General features: G+C 37.3%; 1 protein-coding gene across 3 annotated transcripts in view; it reads right to left on the bottom strand.

Moving 5' to 3' along the window:
• LOC108728164 (uncharacterized) overlaps nt 1–17,541 on the bottom strand; it is a 273,603-nt gene that overhangs the window by 3,420 nt on the left and 252,642 nt on the right. For all 3 annotated transcript variants that reach the window (XM_018456583.1, XM_018456584.1, XM_018456582.1), the window contains 4 exons: nt 10,544–10,662; nt 5,240–5,418; nt 4,009–4,167; nt 2,175–2,451 (listed from right to left, as the gene is read on the bottom strand). In XM_018456583.1, the coding sequence (XP_018312085.1) occupies nt 2,175–2,451; nt 4,009–4,167; nt 5,240–5,418; nt 10,544–10,662 (734 nt within the window). The remainder of the gene's footprint in view (nt 1–2,174; nt 2,452–4,008; nt 4,168–5,239; nt 5,419–10,543; nt 10,663–17,541) is intronic.

The following is a 17,541-nucleotide window of genomic DNA, read 5'->3' as shown; positions in this document are numbered from 1 at the left end:
TTATTGCTGCGCTCCTTTAGTGAATAAAATGCGCGCGTCGTAATTGTATCCAAGATGTTGACATAAGAAAACGGAGCATGTGGAATGGAAATTTTTCCTTTTTCCAATCGAATTTCATCCGTGTAATCTATCCGCATAAATCAAAGCTTCTTGTTCGAGTTCAATATTCCATCATTCATATATATTGAACCAATAAAACCCCATTTTCTTGAAACATTGCGGAGGATATTTTCCACATCCAATAAATGATATTTCCCTATACGAACGTACAGATCACAATTCATTGTGCTATCATATATGTATAATACATATACATCCCGTTGCATCGATCGATCGCCGTATACAAGAGTTTCAAGAGAAAACAGGAAAAATTGGAAGCAAGAATACTCTTGAAATAAATAAATAAATCAATTGAAATTATCATATCGATAAATATATCAATTGAAATTATCATATCGAATAATATCGCGCAGTAAAAAAAAAACCGATAGCATTGAGTGATCAGTTTCGGAGGGGATGATGGCGTCATACAGTCGCAGAAATAAAAGTAAATTCAGCCATGAATGCAGCTATTCTTACATCAGAGAGAATAATATTTTTCATGCTGCGTTTCATCCGAGAGGAACAATCGTAATATTCCCAGGTTCGAATATGTAAGCGATAGATAGTCGCCTTTGTCGCGCTCGTAAGATGACGATTTACGTACCGCAGAAATGGGAAAGGCGGAAAGGCAACGAAGGTGGAAAAGAGTGAAAAGGAGAGAGAATGATGCAAAAAAGGGGGTGAGAGAGAGAGAGAGAAAGAGAGAGAGAGAGCGTGGTTTCTACACGGTAAAGCTTTAGTTTCCGTTGTCGTGGTAAATCTGATGGTCTCTTTAATCTCGCGACCCACTGCCATTCGTTTCGCGCCCACGCTCCTCTGTCTCTTCGGTCGGCCGCGACGTTCTCTCACCCTCCGATTTATTCTTCCTCAACTTTCACCCTTGCGTTCGCCACGGCGCGGACGACGGCAGCAACGACGGCGGTGGCGGAGCCAATGGCGCGGATAGAAATTCCGGCGGTCTCGGAAGAAAAGCAATCGAGAGAAGATTTCGCCGTGTCGTCGCCAGAGACGAAGGCGCGTCGTGTGTAGGATGATCTATCTCTGTTTTCTCTCGAGCCCCGCGACTGGGATCGAAATAGAATTTTGCGGATAGAATTCTTGAGAATAGAATCCTACTGCGAGACGCAGACTAGAATTTCGTGCTTATCGAGATAAAAGCTGAAGGCGATAGCGGAGAACATCGTTAAGGATAACAACAACTTGAAAAGAATGTTGTCCTCAATATATAATAATCTCACTGCAATAAAATATCGAAGCGACACTATCTTAGCTTGAAAATTGTTTTCTTTTAATATTTTTCAATCCTCTGAAGAGACCTTGTTGATAAAAAGAGCGCATTAATACGATGATTGACTTTCAAAAAATAATAAAATTGAAATATATCTATAATTACAGTTTCGAAATGTAATCACTTGTAAAATATGTATAGCGAGCGACGTTGTTAAGTCGAAACAAGTTTAATAAGAATATCAACAGGTTCGTTACAGCAAAAAAATTAATTGCGTTATAGTAACGATTCTTAATGTTCAAGATCTGTGAAAGATACGCCGCTTCGGAACGCAGTTGCTTTTTGTTTTCTTTTAATGCCGCTCGAAGATAAATCGTTCGAATGTTCTCTCTAGAGAGACGTAGCTAGGTACTCTTAGATAAATCATTTTCGTGCTATTAAACTGCTCGCAACTCTTCTTTCAAGATATAAAACTGCGAGTTAACGAATTCCAAGAATAACTTACATTTCTTTGATTTTGAAGTAAAAAATCGTTAGCACATGTAATTATTGTACCAAATTAAATCACTATAAATATTCTTACACAAAACTATGCAAAAAATTGAGTAAAGTAAATAAATATACGTTGTTTATTATCAGATTAGAATTTTCTATCTAGAGTCAAGCCTAGGGTATACATGAATAATATTTTAAATATATTTATGATATTTAAATATATATTTAAATATATTCTTTGAAATTTATTTAAATATATTTAAGATATTGTGAAAATACTGTATAAGTACCAAAGTTTTATTGAAGTAACTTCTGCGAATGAAGAGATATAGACACAAGGTCTACTCACGGCTCTGAGTGGACTTGACTTCGATGACGAGTTGCCGGTCGATCGGTGAATCCAGGATCCAGGTACATTTCTGCTGGTAATACTGATTCAGCTTGAGCCCGGCGCTCGCCAGATCACCGCCATTGACCTCGCCTTCCGGCTCGGCCGTTGTGTGATCGCCGCAGTAAGTGTCATTGATAAACTTGTAGGCCGCGTGGAAATTGAGGCCCGCCCTCGACGACCTGGACCACTCGATGTAGACCGGAGTCCAGCTACGAATGCCTACCGGAAGCCAATCCTGCGCGATAATAGATCCCGTTAGACGGATGAAATGAGGGTCGAGGGATACGATGTGGAAAATGGTGAGCAATTTAAGAGAATAAAAAAAGTGCGGACTATAAAAATAACCGTTGAGAAATTGAAAATAATATCGATAAAAAAACCGAGATAAAATATGGTACACATAACACTTAGTATACTTGATTGGATCGTTTGTGTCCAGCGCATTTCTTTTTTCTTTTAACACTAGAAACACCAAGTAATTAGTTATAACACTTTTATATACAATTTTTTAAATACACAATCTGACAAATACTTTCTAAAGATGTTAATAACAGGTACGTAAAAATCATTTAATTGTTGTATATTTGTAATTTTTGTACACACATTTGTAAAAGTGAAAATTAACCAGAAACCGATCTATCGTGTGTAGTAAAGGACCGGAAAATCATGTATACTAAGAGATAATAGTAATATAATTTAAGATATTAACCACAGGAAGAAGCGATATCGACGGCTTATTGACAATTGGGCAATACGCTTAATTATCAATCGCGGATTTCGGATTTAATCTCCTATACTGTTAAATTACACAGATTTAGCTTGTTGTTTGCATGATAGCCCCAATGTGTCGAAATAACGATCATTTGAATATGAAATGATGCTCCCACGAATCGAAACCATATTACCGTTTATAGACTCACCCTAACGATTACACTCGATCAGGTGTAATCTGATAATATGTCTATTAATAATCATCATATGGATAGAGTCAAAGTCAGGTCAGCTGTGCGGTGTATGCGCGAGATTGGTCCCAAATGCATTTTGCATTGAATAAATTATTTAGCGTTGACAATTTTCTGTTGAACATTTTTCTAGATAAATATAAATTTCAAAGAGTGATACGTCCGCATGAGCGTGTTTTCGAATGCGTGCCACTTTTTCATTTCGTTTTTCCAGTGGTACATACATTCGTTGTAACGATCATATATTAAAAATTTACTAAAAATAACACGGATTACTACATCGTAAATTAAAAATTTTTATCCATATTGATTAAATCACAACATTATGGTAAATGTTGAAACCATATTAATGAAACTGATATACATTTCATGCGAGCATTAATAACGTAGTGTATATTATAAATTAAATTAATTTTCCCCAAATAATCCATACACAATCTTCCCGCACAGAGACTTACTTTATGATGATTAATTCATCGATAATAGCAAAAATATATTTCAGATTTTTAAGAAAGTCCAGCATGTAACGAATTCTCTTTCTCAGGAGAAAAAAAAAGAACTATCTCGCTGAAAGAAACGATATGATATAAGCATAAGGAACCATTCGCAGAAAATTGCGTATCGTAAGCGATATATTTTAACGACATCGCCGTTACAATGTACGTTTTCGCGTGACAATGCGGAGGATATAAAAGTTGCGGTAATAACAATAGCTTTTATCTCGCGGCATTCAAGGAGCGGAAGTACTCGTGGAAACGGCCGCTCCGTCAAGACGGCTCATTCGACGCGGGGGTCACGGAATAAAGTTTTTCCGTAGTTCGCGCGCTTACCTGGTAATTCCCACAGAGACAGGTGACAATGTGTCCGGTCTCGGAGACGAGCAGGAGGTGGTCCATGCTCCCCAGAGACTTGCTGACGCAGTGGCAGCCGCTGTCGCCGCACTTGGTCTCGCACGGGTTGTTTGGCGTTTGCTTCGTGCTACCTTTCACCTGCAAACAGAGGCATCAGCGTTCCAAAAAGTGCAAGTAAAAATTTGTACGGAATGAAGGAAGCAGGCTAAAAGAATGGCAAAAATGCGGTTAATTAATTATCGAGAGAGATATGCCATACGTGCAGTTTTCAGTTAATTGTTCGCTGTCTCTCCAGTAACTGACAAGAGACTGACAAGAGACAAGATATCGCAACTATCCAGAATCGATTTGGTTCTCTCTAAATTTCTTACAATGAAATCTCACTCCAAGGGAATGAAAATGCAACCACCCTTAAAAAAAGTGAAAATATTTCACTTCTTGAAAGAGTGACAATTTTCACTCTTTTTAGAATGAATTTTTAAAGGAGTGAAATTTCACTTTTTTGGAATAAGATTTCACTTTAAAAAGAGTGAAGATCATTACTTTTTTTTCAAGTGAAATATTTTCACTTTTTTTAAGGGTGGTTGCATTTTCATTCCCTTGGAGTGAGATTTCACTGCAAAAAATTTAGAGTTTAGTACCTTTTTTTATATACCTTATAATTGTATATTTAAAGTTTTCAAAAATCTAAATTTCTCCATATATGTACGTATACATCCATATATGTACGTGAAAGAATGAGTTATGTAAGAGCGACGTAAGGGATTAAAGTTGCACGATTTTCCCGGTTGCAACGGGTTCGCAACACAGATGCGACGTTCGTATCGTTCAGCATGGGATTACAGTTGGTATGTTTCCACCAGGAATTCAATTGTTGCACTTTATCGTTCTCGCAAAAGTTACTGAAACCAGTGGCTGAAACCGCGGTGGTCTCGCCTTTGGAACCACGTCTGATCCCGCGGAATATTATTTCTACGAAGATTAAAGGCTCGCGCTGCGAATACAGGTAGAAAGTTTTAGATTTAGAATTCTAAGACTCCCTCGTGCGGTATGCACGAGAGTTTTTTCCTTTAAGTTAATTTAATACATGCGAGAATTCTTGTTTACGCGAGAGACGGTGCGTCTAAAACCGAATAAATTGATGAAGATTTGATTCCTGGTGGTTGATTAAACGGACGATAGAGTTTAGACATTTCGTCAGGAAACTCACGGTAATGACCACCGATTGGTTGGGCGCTGGTATAAAGTGCTGCCTGCATTTCACTGGGCCTTCCATGGCGAACAGCCGATGTGGTTCCGGATGCACCACCGAACCTTCCACCGGCGACGTCAATCCGTAATATTCGACATCGCATACACTGGCAGGCTGCTGAGTGCCACCCTCACGTTCTGGAGCATCAGATGAAAATGCGTTGCTTGTGAAAGCGTCGAAAGAAATTACCTCAATTATGAGAAATAATTTTATTTTCGGATCTTAGTGCTTAAAAATATTAATATACAAATTTTTGCAAATATATTTTTCGGTTTTATAAACTGCGTGCTGATTCGATTTTTAATTGAAGCCGTAAACAAGAATAAATATCATAACTGGTATAACACTCAAAACTCAGGAGGTCGCATAATCCTTACATAGCGAAAAATCAATGTCACATTTTACAAAACTTATAATTAAAACTGCATTGCAACGTAATATTCAAATCGTTGTAAATCATGTAGTCATTAATGTTAAAAAATTATAAAGATTTAATCTCTGCGCATAAAATAATATCCTGGGATTTCTGTTATTCAATATAATTTCTTGTGCACCAATTTAATTATAAATAAAGCAATGGAGTTGACGTAAATAACACGAAGAAAGATACGATCAATAATTGAGGAAATATTCTAATTTGTTATAAGTAAAAATTGCATCGATAGGAATAAATCAAATAAAAGAAAGAATCCTATTTTCGATCGAAGTGCATCTTGATGCTTAATAATATTCATATGCAAATTTTTGCAAACGCATTTTTCAGTTCCATAAACTGCGCGCTGATTCGGTTTGTCAGACTTGAAACGCAACCGCATTGGGTTTGCAGAAATTTGCATATAAATATTATTAAGCACCAAGATCCACTTCGACTAAAAATAGGATTGTTTCTTTTATCCGATTGATCTAATTTAAATGTAAAAAAAATAGGATCTTGAGATTTTTCCGTTATTTATATAACTTCTTGTGCGACAAAAATTAATTATGAAATTAATAAATCAACATAGTTATTATAATAAATGGAATAAAATATGATGTACATAAACGTAAAAGTCACTATTCGTTCGAGATGTCAATCAAGAAAATTACCAAGGCGATCTGAAATATAAAATATTTTTATTTTATCGCGCGCTTCGTTCATATCCGCTAAACTCTCACGAGACTCATGTAACTTTCTTCTTCTCGCCTCTTAGCTTAATTTTTTTCTCGCAAGACAGTTTCTCGTAGTCAGAAGGATATATATTTCTACGAGTTATAGGTGGGTAAACGTCTTACGGGCACTTTCATTTCAAGTCGAAGTTCGCTCCACAGACGGGATTCCCTCATTCCGTTTCTTACACGGCAATTTCGCATGATTATTCGCGGCAATTCGGGATCGCCTGGTTGAATTTCAACCCCTTTCCTATAAGAAGATCGGTCTCCCCGGGTCGCATAAAGTTTTATGTTCCGCCGGATCGTACTCGGCGCGAGATAAGGTAGGCACCGGAATTCGAGTGGAGAACGAAATTCGAAAACGTTCGATCTTGATATTCGACGGTGGCCTCCTTGAAGAGGAAAGAAAAAAAAATGAAACAGCAACGGCGGAGAATGGTAATGTCTCTATGTGGGATGTCATCACGTATGTGAAATAAAAAAAAGCTGATGAAACGAGGTCGATTCGAACGTGGTCGATGTGCGCGCTTTATTTCCCCTTTATTTAAACACAACGTTGTTATTTAAGACTTGAAACGCCGGTCGCGGATGACTGTACTCATCGATCGCCACGAATTGAATAGAGAGATCCTGCGAGAGGCATGAGTGCATGGCGTGTAACACGTGTAACACGTGTAAACGTAATAACGTCGACCGGCGACACGATCACTCGTCAATCACTGGTCCCATCGACGGCGATAGTTTGTCGTCAGGTATGACTTTTGATTCTTGTCATTTATGCTTTTTTTTTTGTAATGGTCCATGATTGGATCTAGTATATGCCGCTCGTACGATTGTTGTAATTCAGGATGGCTACCGGCTATGAGCGAGGTTGGTAGCCATTTCGTAAACGTAAAAAAAAAATCGAAACGAGAATTTGATGTCGACATGATGTGTCGTAAAATTCGGTCGACGTTTAAAATCTCATCGATATCAAAATTCAATTACTGCTGTCCGCGTTTCGTTTTGTCCGTTAAAATTTTATCTCGCGCACTATTAGTTTGTGTTCCAAAACGCTTGATCGATTTTAATTTTCGACTTTAATGAAACCAAGCTAAATTAACGAAAAAGAGAACGGTAGATCCGATAAACGGAGAGTCTTTCATACATTACGTTAGACAAAAAGATAGATTTTTATTTTAGTAAAAAATTAAGTACAATGTTAAGATACTAACTAATTTCAGAGCGAAATTAATTTCTTTCAAAAATATAATATTCATATTATTTTGTATTATTTTTATATATACTACTTACTAATATACGTTCTATATTACTCATTATGTGCAAAACGTTATACGGATAAAGTTCTATGGGTACTGAAAATCGCGGTGTACACTGTATACGCACCCGCTTTGAATTTAGATTTGGCGCTTTCAAGCCTGTGATACGCGGCAGTCCGGCTTTACTCGGTAAAATAGATGTAACAGTCGCGGGCGAATAATTATCCGACCGCGAATAATTACGAGTTGCCCGATTTCGAGAGGGCGTATAATATACCCGGGGTCTCATTTTAATCTCCGGGATTGCTTAGCCAAGGAAAAGGTCGTAGCTACTTAATCGGGGTTAAATCTAATCTTTGAAACGGGATTAAGCGCGACCGCTGTTTTTGCGAGGACAAACGCGTCGATATCGTGAATGTGTCCTCCGGCAGCCAACCAGAATCCCTCGGTTGAGTGCCAAGCGAATTTCAGGATTACCATCCGGACGTGCCTACATTCATCCGATTAAGGGGGCCAGGGGAGAGGACCGAGGCTTTGACATCGATATGCCGAGGCGTATTTACGGTAATTAGTTACTCGTAATTAGTGGTTTGAATGTGCCGCAGTTGACTACTCGAGAAGCAACGGACAAAAATCGGATTCCGAGATGATAAAACTGCGGACGCAACTTGCGCTGATCACGAAAATGATGTTGACATTGGTCGTGTTCTAATACACCAGTACTGAACATTTATAGTTTACGTATATTATAGATTTTCGGTATTTATTGACATTTTTTAAAGTAAATTCATTCACTTCAAGACAAAAGGTGAAGAGTTTCACTTATTTTTAAAATGAAGTTGTTAGCGTTCTAAACTTCACTTAAAGTGAAATTGTCTTCTCATTAGTAGTGTTAGAACCGGGACTGGCTAACATACACACACAAGCGACATATCTGATAAATTCATTCTGTAAATTTTTTAATGCCTCTACATAATTAGCAAATTGCAAAACGTAGGTCGCAAACGCTGACGCAGAATGACGATTACCGCACGCAAGACACGCAGATGAAAACTAATCGCACGCAATGAAAAAATAAACGCGAATCTTCATTCTACTATGCATTTGCGATCTACGTTTTGCGATTTGCGAATTATATGGAAGCATTTTTACTTTAGAATTAAAAACGAAAACTATTTAAGCTACAAGTCTATGCTGAAAACACGAAAAATCACACGTGTACATGAATGCATACATGATGTGCGTGTTCAATACGTTCTATGTCCTTTCCACGTGTTCACTTTTAGAACGAGCAAATTTATGGTATGTTAATAGAACGCGTGAAAAGTATATGTAGTATTAATCCATAAGTATCAGATATGATACTTATGGATGAATACTATATTTTTCCTGCGCTTGATAAAGCTGTATATGAAGTAGCTCGGCAGTCGAATTATTTAATGAAATATTCTTTCGCAGTAAACACCTGTAAGTTATATGTAGTGTAATTTCCCACTCAATAATATAACTGTAATATACAATATCACACGATTGTATTACAGTTATATTATTGAATATATAATTGAATAGGAAATTACATCTATCAAATATATTACATGTAACTTGATGTTTGCTGAGTTCTCTCATATAGAATATTGAAATCCTCACTCAATTAAAGTGAAATGTGTCGCTCTTTTTATTATTAGAATTTATTATAGAATTGAAGAATAAATCCAAATGAAGAGTAAATGACTTCACAGTTTTAAAAAACGAAATTTCATTCCATTTCGACTGGCAGTATTTTCATTATTACTTGGAGTGACTTTTTATTCCAAAATAGTGAGATTCTATTCTAAAAAATTAATAGAGCAGTATATATCGGAATGCAGCTACTATCATCCAGCACCAATCGCTTTTCGCGCTTTACAAAGATTGCGTTCAGCAGACAAAGCAGCTTTGCAAATGTAAGATCCTTTAATATGATTGGTTACATATTTAAACCAGTGAAGAATTAAAGGCAAGAACCAATCATATTAAAGAATCCTACAACAGAAAGCTATATTGGAAAGCTACTTTTTCTACTGAACACAGCAAAAAAGCACTGAGCAAGCATCATCATCACATATATTGTCACATTGGCAAAGATACCGTATTATTAGTATATCAAAAGAGCAACATAATTCTTAATTAACCCTTTGATGCCATATTACGAGAATGATACACTTAGGAAGTATGGCATACCCAACTCAATTCAATTGCTATACAACTTTCATAAAAATAAACGTATTATAAAAAATTTTTCCAATTGAAACACCAAACATTAAGGAATATAATGGTACCAAGCAAATGTATCTTTATTAATAAAAAAGTTATAAGCAATGAAAGAAGCTGTGGAGATAGAAAGCCGGATATGATATATTCAAAATGACACCGAAGGGTTAATAATTCTTAATTATTTATTATGTGTGTAATTCACTATTTAAGAAACTCGACGGAAAGATTGAGAAACATCAAATTATAAGACAAACTTCATTGCGCGATCTTTTTAAACTTCTACTCTAAAACGAGGAAGCTCCTCGGAAGCGCGTAAAGAAGCGATTGCACTCGTAACTCGTAATGAACAGAGGAAAAAATAAAAAGAAGAAACGGGTAAGAAAAAAGTAAGCTATATCGAGCGATAGAGGAGCGTGTTTCTCACGATTTCGCGACGTTTACGCGCGCTGACTTGATTGCTTGGCGACGACGCGCATCATAATCCAATTTCCGACGTTGCAATCTTTTGTTTCGAGTTTCTGCCAAGTTTGCCACGCAGCAAACCTGAGCAGACCACCGCATTCGTTCCCGTCCGGCGACGACGCTCCCTTTTACGGCTTACCGTCGTGAAAGTAGTACGAGACCTCCATATACTCCTCGTCAGTGGGGCTGTTGGAGGCGCGTGTTAAAACCACCGTCATGTCCCGGCCGTTGGAAGAGTACCTCTTCGGCTCCGCGTACCTGGAAAAAAGGAATGGAAAAAGGAAACGTCATTTGCGCGTTCGGCTTGGGGTGAATCCGTAGCGAGGGATGGTTTTCCCACGCTCCTTTCTCGAGAGCGGCTCGTAGTTTTTCGGGGTCGAAACTGGGATATAAATCGAACTCGCCAACGAGCAAGCGCCGTCGAAGGTAGAAACGAACGACTGTTTTAATCTTCACATTGTCGGTCGCTATAGACGACGTTTAAACGTTGGCGCCTAGACATTTAATATCTTACTCCAAAGTGTAGATTATAGATATAGAAACTTGAACGCTGAGACTTCAACTTCAGTGTACAAGGAAGGTCGCTTTACAATCATTAATTTTACGGAGCTGATGGTTTATTGGACCCTTACTTAATTATAAATCCCTCAAAAGTATCAAACAATTCAATTTTCTTTATGTTATATCTACAAAAATTTGAATTATTCTTATTAACATATACTTACAATTAGTATATATTCTTTTTAACACAAATTATATCATTTTGGTTCCTTCATGCACGGAAAGAAAAGTTTTGATTAAACCAACAAAAAAGTTCAACAAGAATGGCATTTACGATAACTTAAAAATTCTATTTGGTCTTACCAAAATACCATTCTTGTTGGGCTTTTTTGTTGATCAAAACAATTTTCTCAGTGTTGAGAAGGATGTTTTAATTAATTAGTACCTTTTAATTAACATAAATTAAATGGGTCTTAGACGTCAATAAATCAACACTGTTAGATATCAATGGAGCAATGATAATCCAATCCTTCGAATTAAAAATAACATCTTATTATTTTTAATTTTCATGTGTGTTAAAATATAAATAAATTCACTTTTGTGATTAGTTTCAAAATAAACAACATCCATATTAACGTATGCACTTAATAAATAATAAACTAAATTTATTCAAATTTAATAAATTTTCTTGAGTTAAATTATTGTTTTGATTACATGATGGATGAACTCCATTGTTTTAATTACATTAATATATTGAGTAGAAGCGACTTAGAAATGATCAAGAATAACTCAAATTGGATACAATTTGACATTATACGAATTTAACAGTGTGTGTTACAGATTTTGCAGTCAATTTCGGAGAGTTAAGAGACTCTACAAATAAATTGAGCATAAAATAAAGATACTGCAGTAATTCTGTATCTCGACTTTATCTCGGGACATATGAAATTTATCTCATTGTGAACGATGCTCGTTAAAATAGCCGAATAGCTTTGCATCACGACTGCGCAATCAATACGAAGGAACGACGGTGACGTCCGCCGGGGTCGTACTATGAATAATGATCGATCCGATTTCCGCTTATGTACGTTACAACGCGCGCGTATATGTATATACATGCACCAGGACGCGGGATTCGTGATACTTTTCATCGAGGACATTCGAGTCGGAAATTTCGACACGAATTATTAATTCACGATCATTATGACGAAGGGTACACCAGAGAGCATGATGCAAAAGGGTGCTCCGCAGAAATTATATCGGCGCCGAGACAAAGCAGGATGTAAATCTTACACGTAAGACTCTATTTTCTCCAGGCAAAGTTGTAAATGGACGTCTTGGGAACCGCCCTCGATAGTCGGCGCGCGCGAGAATTGCCTATGAGTTAGTTTTGCAAGATAAATCGGCCACCCTTTCCGCCCCCGCCTCATCCTCGACGCCACCCCGTCGACGCCGTCGCCCTACGGCCGCGAAAGGAGGATCGCCCTTTGTCGCTCGAATGAGCGTCAGAATTACGTCATCAATTTTCTAATGGTAACTTTCCCGCGCGAACAATATCGCGTCAATAGCTCGAAGGTCGATGACGTTCAACATCTCTTTCAGCAAGTTTATCGAGATCTCCATCAAAAGTGGGTTATAACTTTTTGTTTAAAACATTTATTTTGAGAAAGAAAAAATGTAGCATGCTTCATTTGGCGTTTTAGAATTTGATTAAGATTCAATATGATTGAAGTAAATTAAAACAGACATACATAGTAAATTGTTATTAAATAGAATTAAATAGAATGGGAACAGAAAAACTAAAACACGATCACTTGTCCAAGTTTAAAAAAAGAAAATCTTTAATTTTCAGCGCAGATAACCGAAATTTGATAAAACTAAATATGGAAATGTGAAGATACGTATAATTTATTTAAATTCTCATGTTCTGTGTGAAAACGGATTGGTTTACATATTTAAACGTTGATATTCTAGCTGGAATTATCATATCTGCGTGTTTTATATAAAATATGAAATTTATTGATTAAGTTTTAAATTATATCCTCCTAGAACTTACGTCAAGTGGTTCTCCCAACGCTGAATTGTCGCTATAGAAGCACGTGAGTTACAAGTACCTTACTATTTGTAGGCTGTATTACAAGCCAACGATATGATTATCGCGATACCTTCCACACACGGAATGGCAGTTTACTTTATTAGCGCGCAGGATAAAGCGACGGTACGATACGGTTGATCTGTGTCGGTTCATTGGCTGCTCCCGAGCAGGGAGCACGGGGCATGGCTTTTAGTTGGACGTGGTGTGCGTGAAGATTAAATTACTTGATGGCTATATCGGATTGATCCCCGATGTATCTCGCGTCCATGCACGGACGGATATTAAATAGAGCGCGCTCTGGGCAACTCACTTGAATAATCGCGATGCCCGATTAGACCCTTATGGTGCTTTGTTCCCAGCGGTGTTGCGCGCGATGCACAATGATACGATTTTCGTCTTTGGTCGTCGATATCGTTAATGCGTCGCAGTGTCATTGCTTTTTCTTCACACACTGCACACTCGAAATTCACGTTTCACACTCCCTTGCGATTTTGAAGACTGTATTATTTATACATTCATAACGTTAAATTATACTCTGAATTATTTTTAATCATTTCTAAAAGGCGTCACTACTCGCTAATTTAATTAAAACAATTTCATTCAAGAAAATGTGTTAAATGTATTTTTCTCTCAAATTTAGTTTAATATTTGCTAAGAGCATACATTAATACGAACGTTGTTTACTTTGAAACCAATCACAGAAATGGATTGATTTACATCGTAATACACATGGAAGTTAAAAAACAGAAAACTTATTTTACCCAAGGAATCGCTCCTTTGATATCTAAAAGTGTAAATTAAGTTAATCTATATAAATTGAATTAAATTTAAAAAAGGAACGTTTTACGTTATAAAATAACATTTTCAGACAGTTTTATCCTATACGAATCGAAATAACACTGTACCATCCTTGTACTGTGATACGGCAAAGTTCAAAGCCCACTTTTTTAACTTTATCGAATTTTCAGATTGCGAGCTTCTTATTTCGTTTTATTTTGCATCGTCTTAATACCGTTTCAGGAGTATCGCGAGGGAGGCGAAAGGCGGCGGCCGGAAATTCGGCTCGAGTCGCGCGACGGGAAACGTGCCCGGTTGCAAGCAACGGCAGGGCTGGAGAACGTGCGAGGCGGATGAAGCACGGGCGTTATTTCGCATGAATTTTTACGAGATTAGCCAACATAAAACACGCAGCAGTCCCATAGGCACGTACGTACGTACGCTGCATCCGGACGACCTGCTGCTGCTGCTACTAAGCATAAATCGTCCTGGGACCGGCTGGTACTGGAGCGGCAAACGTTAGAAATTAAAATAGATTAAAAACTGCCAGTGGCGTCAGCAAGGCAGCGAGGTGCAACACGCGCGTGACGAATATCGCTCCTCTCGGAGGTAGAAAGTGGAAACGATCCTTCCTTCGTTTCACGACCGAGCGGAGAGAAAAACCCCGCGAATGACTCGTGAGTCCGTGGTAAAGTCATTAGATCTATAAAGTAGCGCAATTGATTTCGGAAATGTTACATCAAAATGGCCGAAATGCACATGGTACACGATTCCAAGCATGGTGGTTGGTGGTTCATCTTTTAAATTGTACTTACATGTCCCTTCGTGCACTCTCCTGCACTAAACTTCTATGGAAATAAATCTATATTAAACTAAAGAACACATAAATTAAGCATTCGTATATACTCTTTTTGGTCATAAATAAACTAATTGCAATTCAAAAACATTGATTTACATACTTGACGGCTTCATTTTCCTAAATAAAGTACGTATATACAAATGCATAAATTCGAAATGACCATGTTTTGCGTCAAAATGGATGCGAGTTTGCGGTACTTTATAGATCTAGTGACTTTAGTCCGTGGTCTCCACAGTCGCCACCGCGTGGATGATGTAGTATGTGACTTTTTTGGTTTTACCGTCTTTAATCTGGCAAGATACGAACGTTCATCATTTGATGAGAATGTCGAAACATTTTACGAACTCTCGTAAGGATACAATTCGTAATCATTTCGTTGTATTTCTATATTCATATTCTGTACAATTTCACCTTTCTAGATTATAATACGCAAGGATCTCTCATATTTTAGACAAATCTAATATCTTAAATGTGAGAGATCCATGCAGTATATTATCATCTAGGAAGATCTAGTCTTAGATAAAAATGAAGACAACGCCCTAGTACATCATATTGTAAATTCGTTTTTCAAATCTATTGGGAAAGCTTCCGAGTTGAGAAACATATACAGGTATGTGCGCGTGAGGTTATCACAATATTTCAGACGTTTTACCGCGCGCATCTGTCGATCGGGGAGAGCGAGAAGCCGGGTGTAAGCCCGGCGAATCGATCGCGTACCATATCGGTAGCGGCGACGGCGGCGTCTCAAAATCTCTTCTGGGAAATCTCTTAGCCCAACTGTGCATCCCTCGTTTGGCCATTCGTTGGTCGGCCCTCGTTCTTTTTGCACTGGCCACATCAAGTTCGCCCCCGATGCAACGGGGACGGGGGTGGATAGGGCGTTCGTGCGACAGACATTTCGCGTCCGTCCATTTCCCACGGTTTGCATAATGCATGTGGCCGCTGGTTGCTTCGACGATGACGACGACAACGAGAGGACGATGTCACTCCCTCGAAGTCCCCTTTGCACTTATCTCTCCGATCGGCCAGACGGAATCCTGATTCGTGGGTCACCGCCGGCTTTCAGCCTCGAGAGGAATCACGCGATACCTTTGTTTGTCGTTGCTCGACCCTCCACAGTCTCTTTCCACGGCCGATTGGTCAACACCTTGTCTCCGGAGGCTTCAACATCGAAGCGCCTGGCTCGGTGCTGCATATGGGACGGATACAGATCGCACAGATGCAAGTAGGTGGAATGCCTTTAATCTCTTTTCCTCCCACGTGTCAAACTTTTTTTTCTTCATTTTAAATAAGTTACGAAACCGTGCAAGTAGTTTTGATATTTTCTCTCTGCGGCTTACAAGGACGTTTTAAATTATATGGTATTTCAAATCATTAGATTGTATGTCAGATTTAAGTGCGGTAAATGAAGAAACGACAAGTTAACATTGGATAATTGTCGAATAAAGATCGAGAAAAAGATTTCTTCTATAAAAATTCCGGAATATGTATCTCGTCCTCTTCACGTACTACATCGCTGTTCAATATGTATGGGTAAAAATCTTCTTTCAAATATCTTTCTTGTCACGTTTTTCATTTGATATGACCTCTATTCTATCTCCCTTGAATTCTTATCAGGCATCTCATTCTTACATCAATATCTCGACTTTCTCGGGAAAAGCACACGTATTACGAATAAAAATTTCTGCTGTAATAATTTATATGATGGATGTAGATAATTTCAGATAAAGTAAAATGTGAAAAATTAATATCTCGTTTTATTAAATGTTTAATATTTTTAACAAATTCAATAATAACATTTTATGTAAATACATTACATGTATAATTTAAATTTAATAATATCCACACAGCTCTTTCTCTTTTGTATCAAATCGTGTAGTACATTTAGATTGTCATATAATTCCTATTTATGAACAAAACTGCAAAATAAAATAAAATAAATCTTTATTTGCTTTTTTATGCAGTTTTAATTATCCAAATTTTTTTCCTTTTGTCGGCATTTACTCCTAATTTGTCGGTCATGATAGCATTTTGTGATCAAACGCTGCAAGTCATAAATTCTAGAAAGCGGAATATTAAACGGATTAGCCAGTATTCTATCAACGCCCAGCACACGCTTGCATTTATTATTCGCGCGCAGTAAATCGATCGGCATTAAATGTTTATGACATCGAAAGGACTGCGTTCATAAAACGCGCGTATCAACATGAAAACTGAACCTGCCGCGCGCAAGGGTTTGATCATGAATGATATGCGACCGGACATGAAAAGTTAATTTTCCTTTGAATACAGGAAATGCTGGGCTGCGTATGTGGAAACTACGCGATTTTCGTACATATCTTTGTGGTAATTATATGAAATTAAATATCTACCACGTCGACCAATAAACGAGCAACTTTAGATATTAAAAATTAAAATATTATTTTTACATTAAACAACATACCAAATTTAATTACAAAAACGTTTCGACTCCTAGAGCTCCTTCAGTTATTAATCATCTCCGAAAGTTACTTGTTGTGCTGATATTTGCAAATATCGAGCGTTATTTACATTATTTTGTTATTATCTAGCACGTCATTAAAAATATTCGTAAACAGCCATTCAAAGCACTCAGATTAACTTTCTGTACATAAGAAGAATGGTTTTGCTGAAATATTGAAAAATTTGACTAAATCTGAAAATTTTGTTGAACCGTTAAAATAATTATACTGTAGAATGTTTAAACGTTGATGATAATGCTAGAAAGAGCTTTTGACATGCTAGTAACTAACTTGAGCGTCCTAGATAATTATTTTGATTGTCCAACAAAATTATTTTCAGATCTGTATCTAGTTGTTAAATTTTTAGATACTATAGTAAAATCATTCTTTATAAACTGTGAAAAATTTCTAGTTGAAAATGAACG

The sequence above is a fragment of the Mycetomoellerius zeteki genome, unplaced genomic scaffold (genome assembly GCF_001594055.1).
Source record: "Mycetomoellerius zeteki isolate Tzet28-1 unplaced genomic scaffold, Tzet1.0 scaffold58, whole genome shotgun sequence".
NCBI lineage: Eukaryota > Metazoa > Arthropoda > Insecta > Hymenoptera > Formicidae > Mycetomoellerius > Mycetomoellerius zeteki.
The sequence above is the reverse complement of the archived record's forward strand: the minus strand, read 5'-3'. Positions and strand labels throughout refer to the sequence as shown.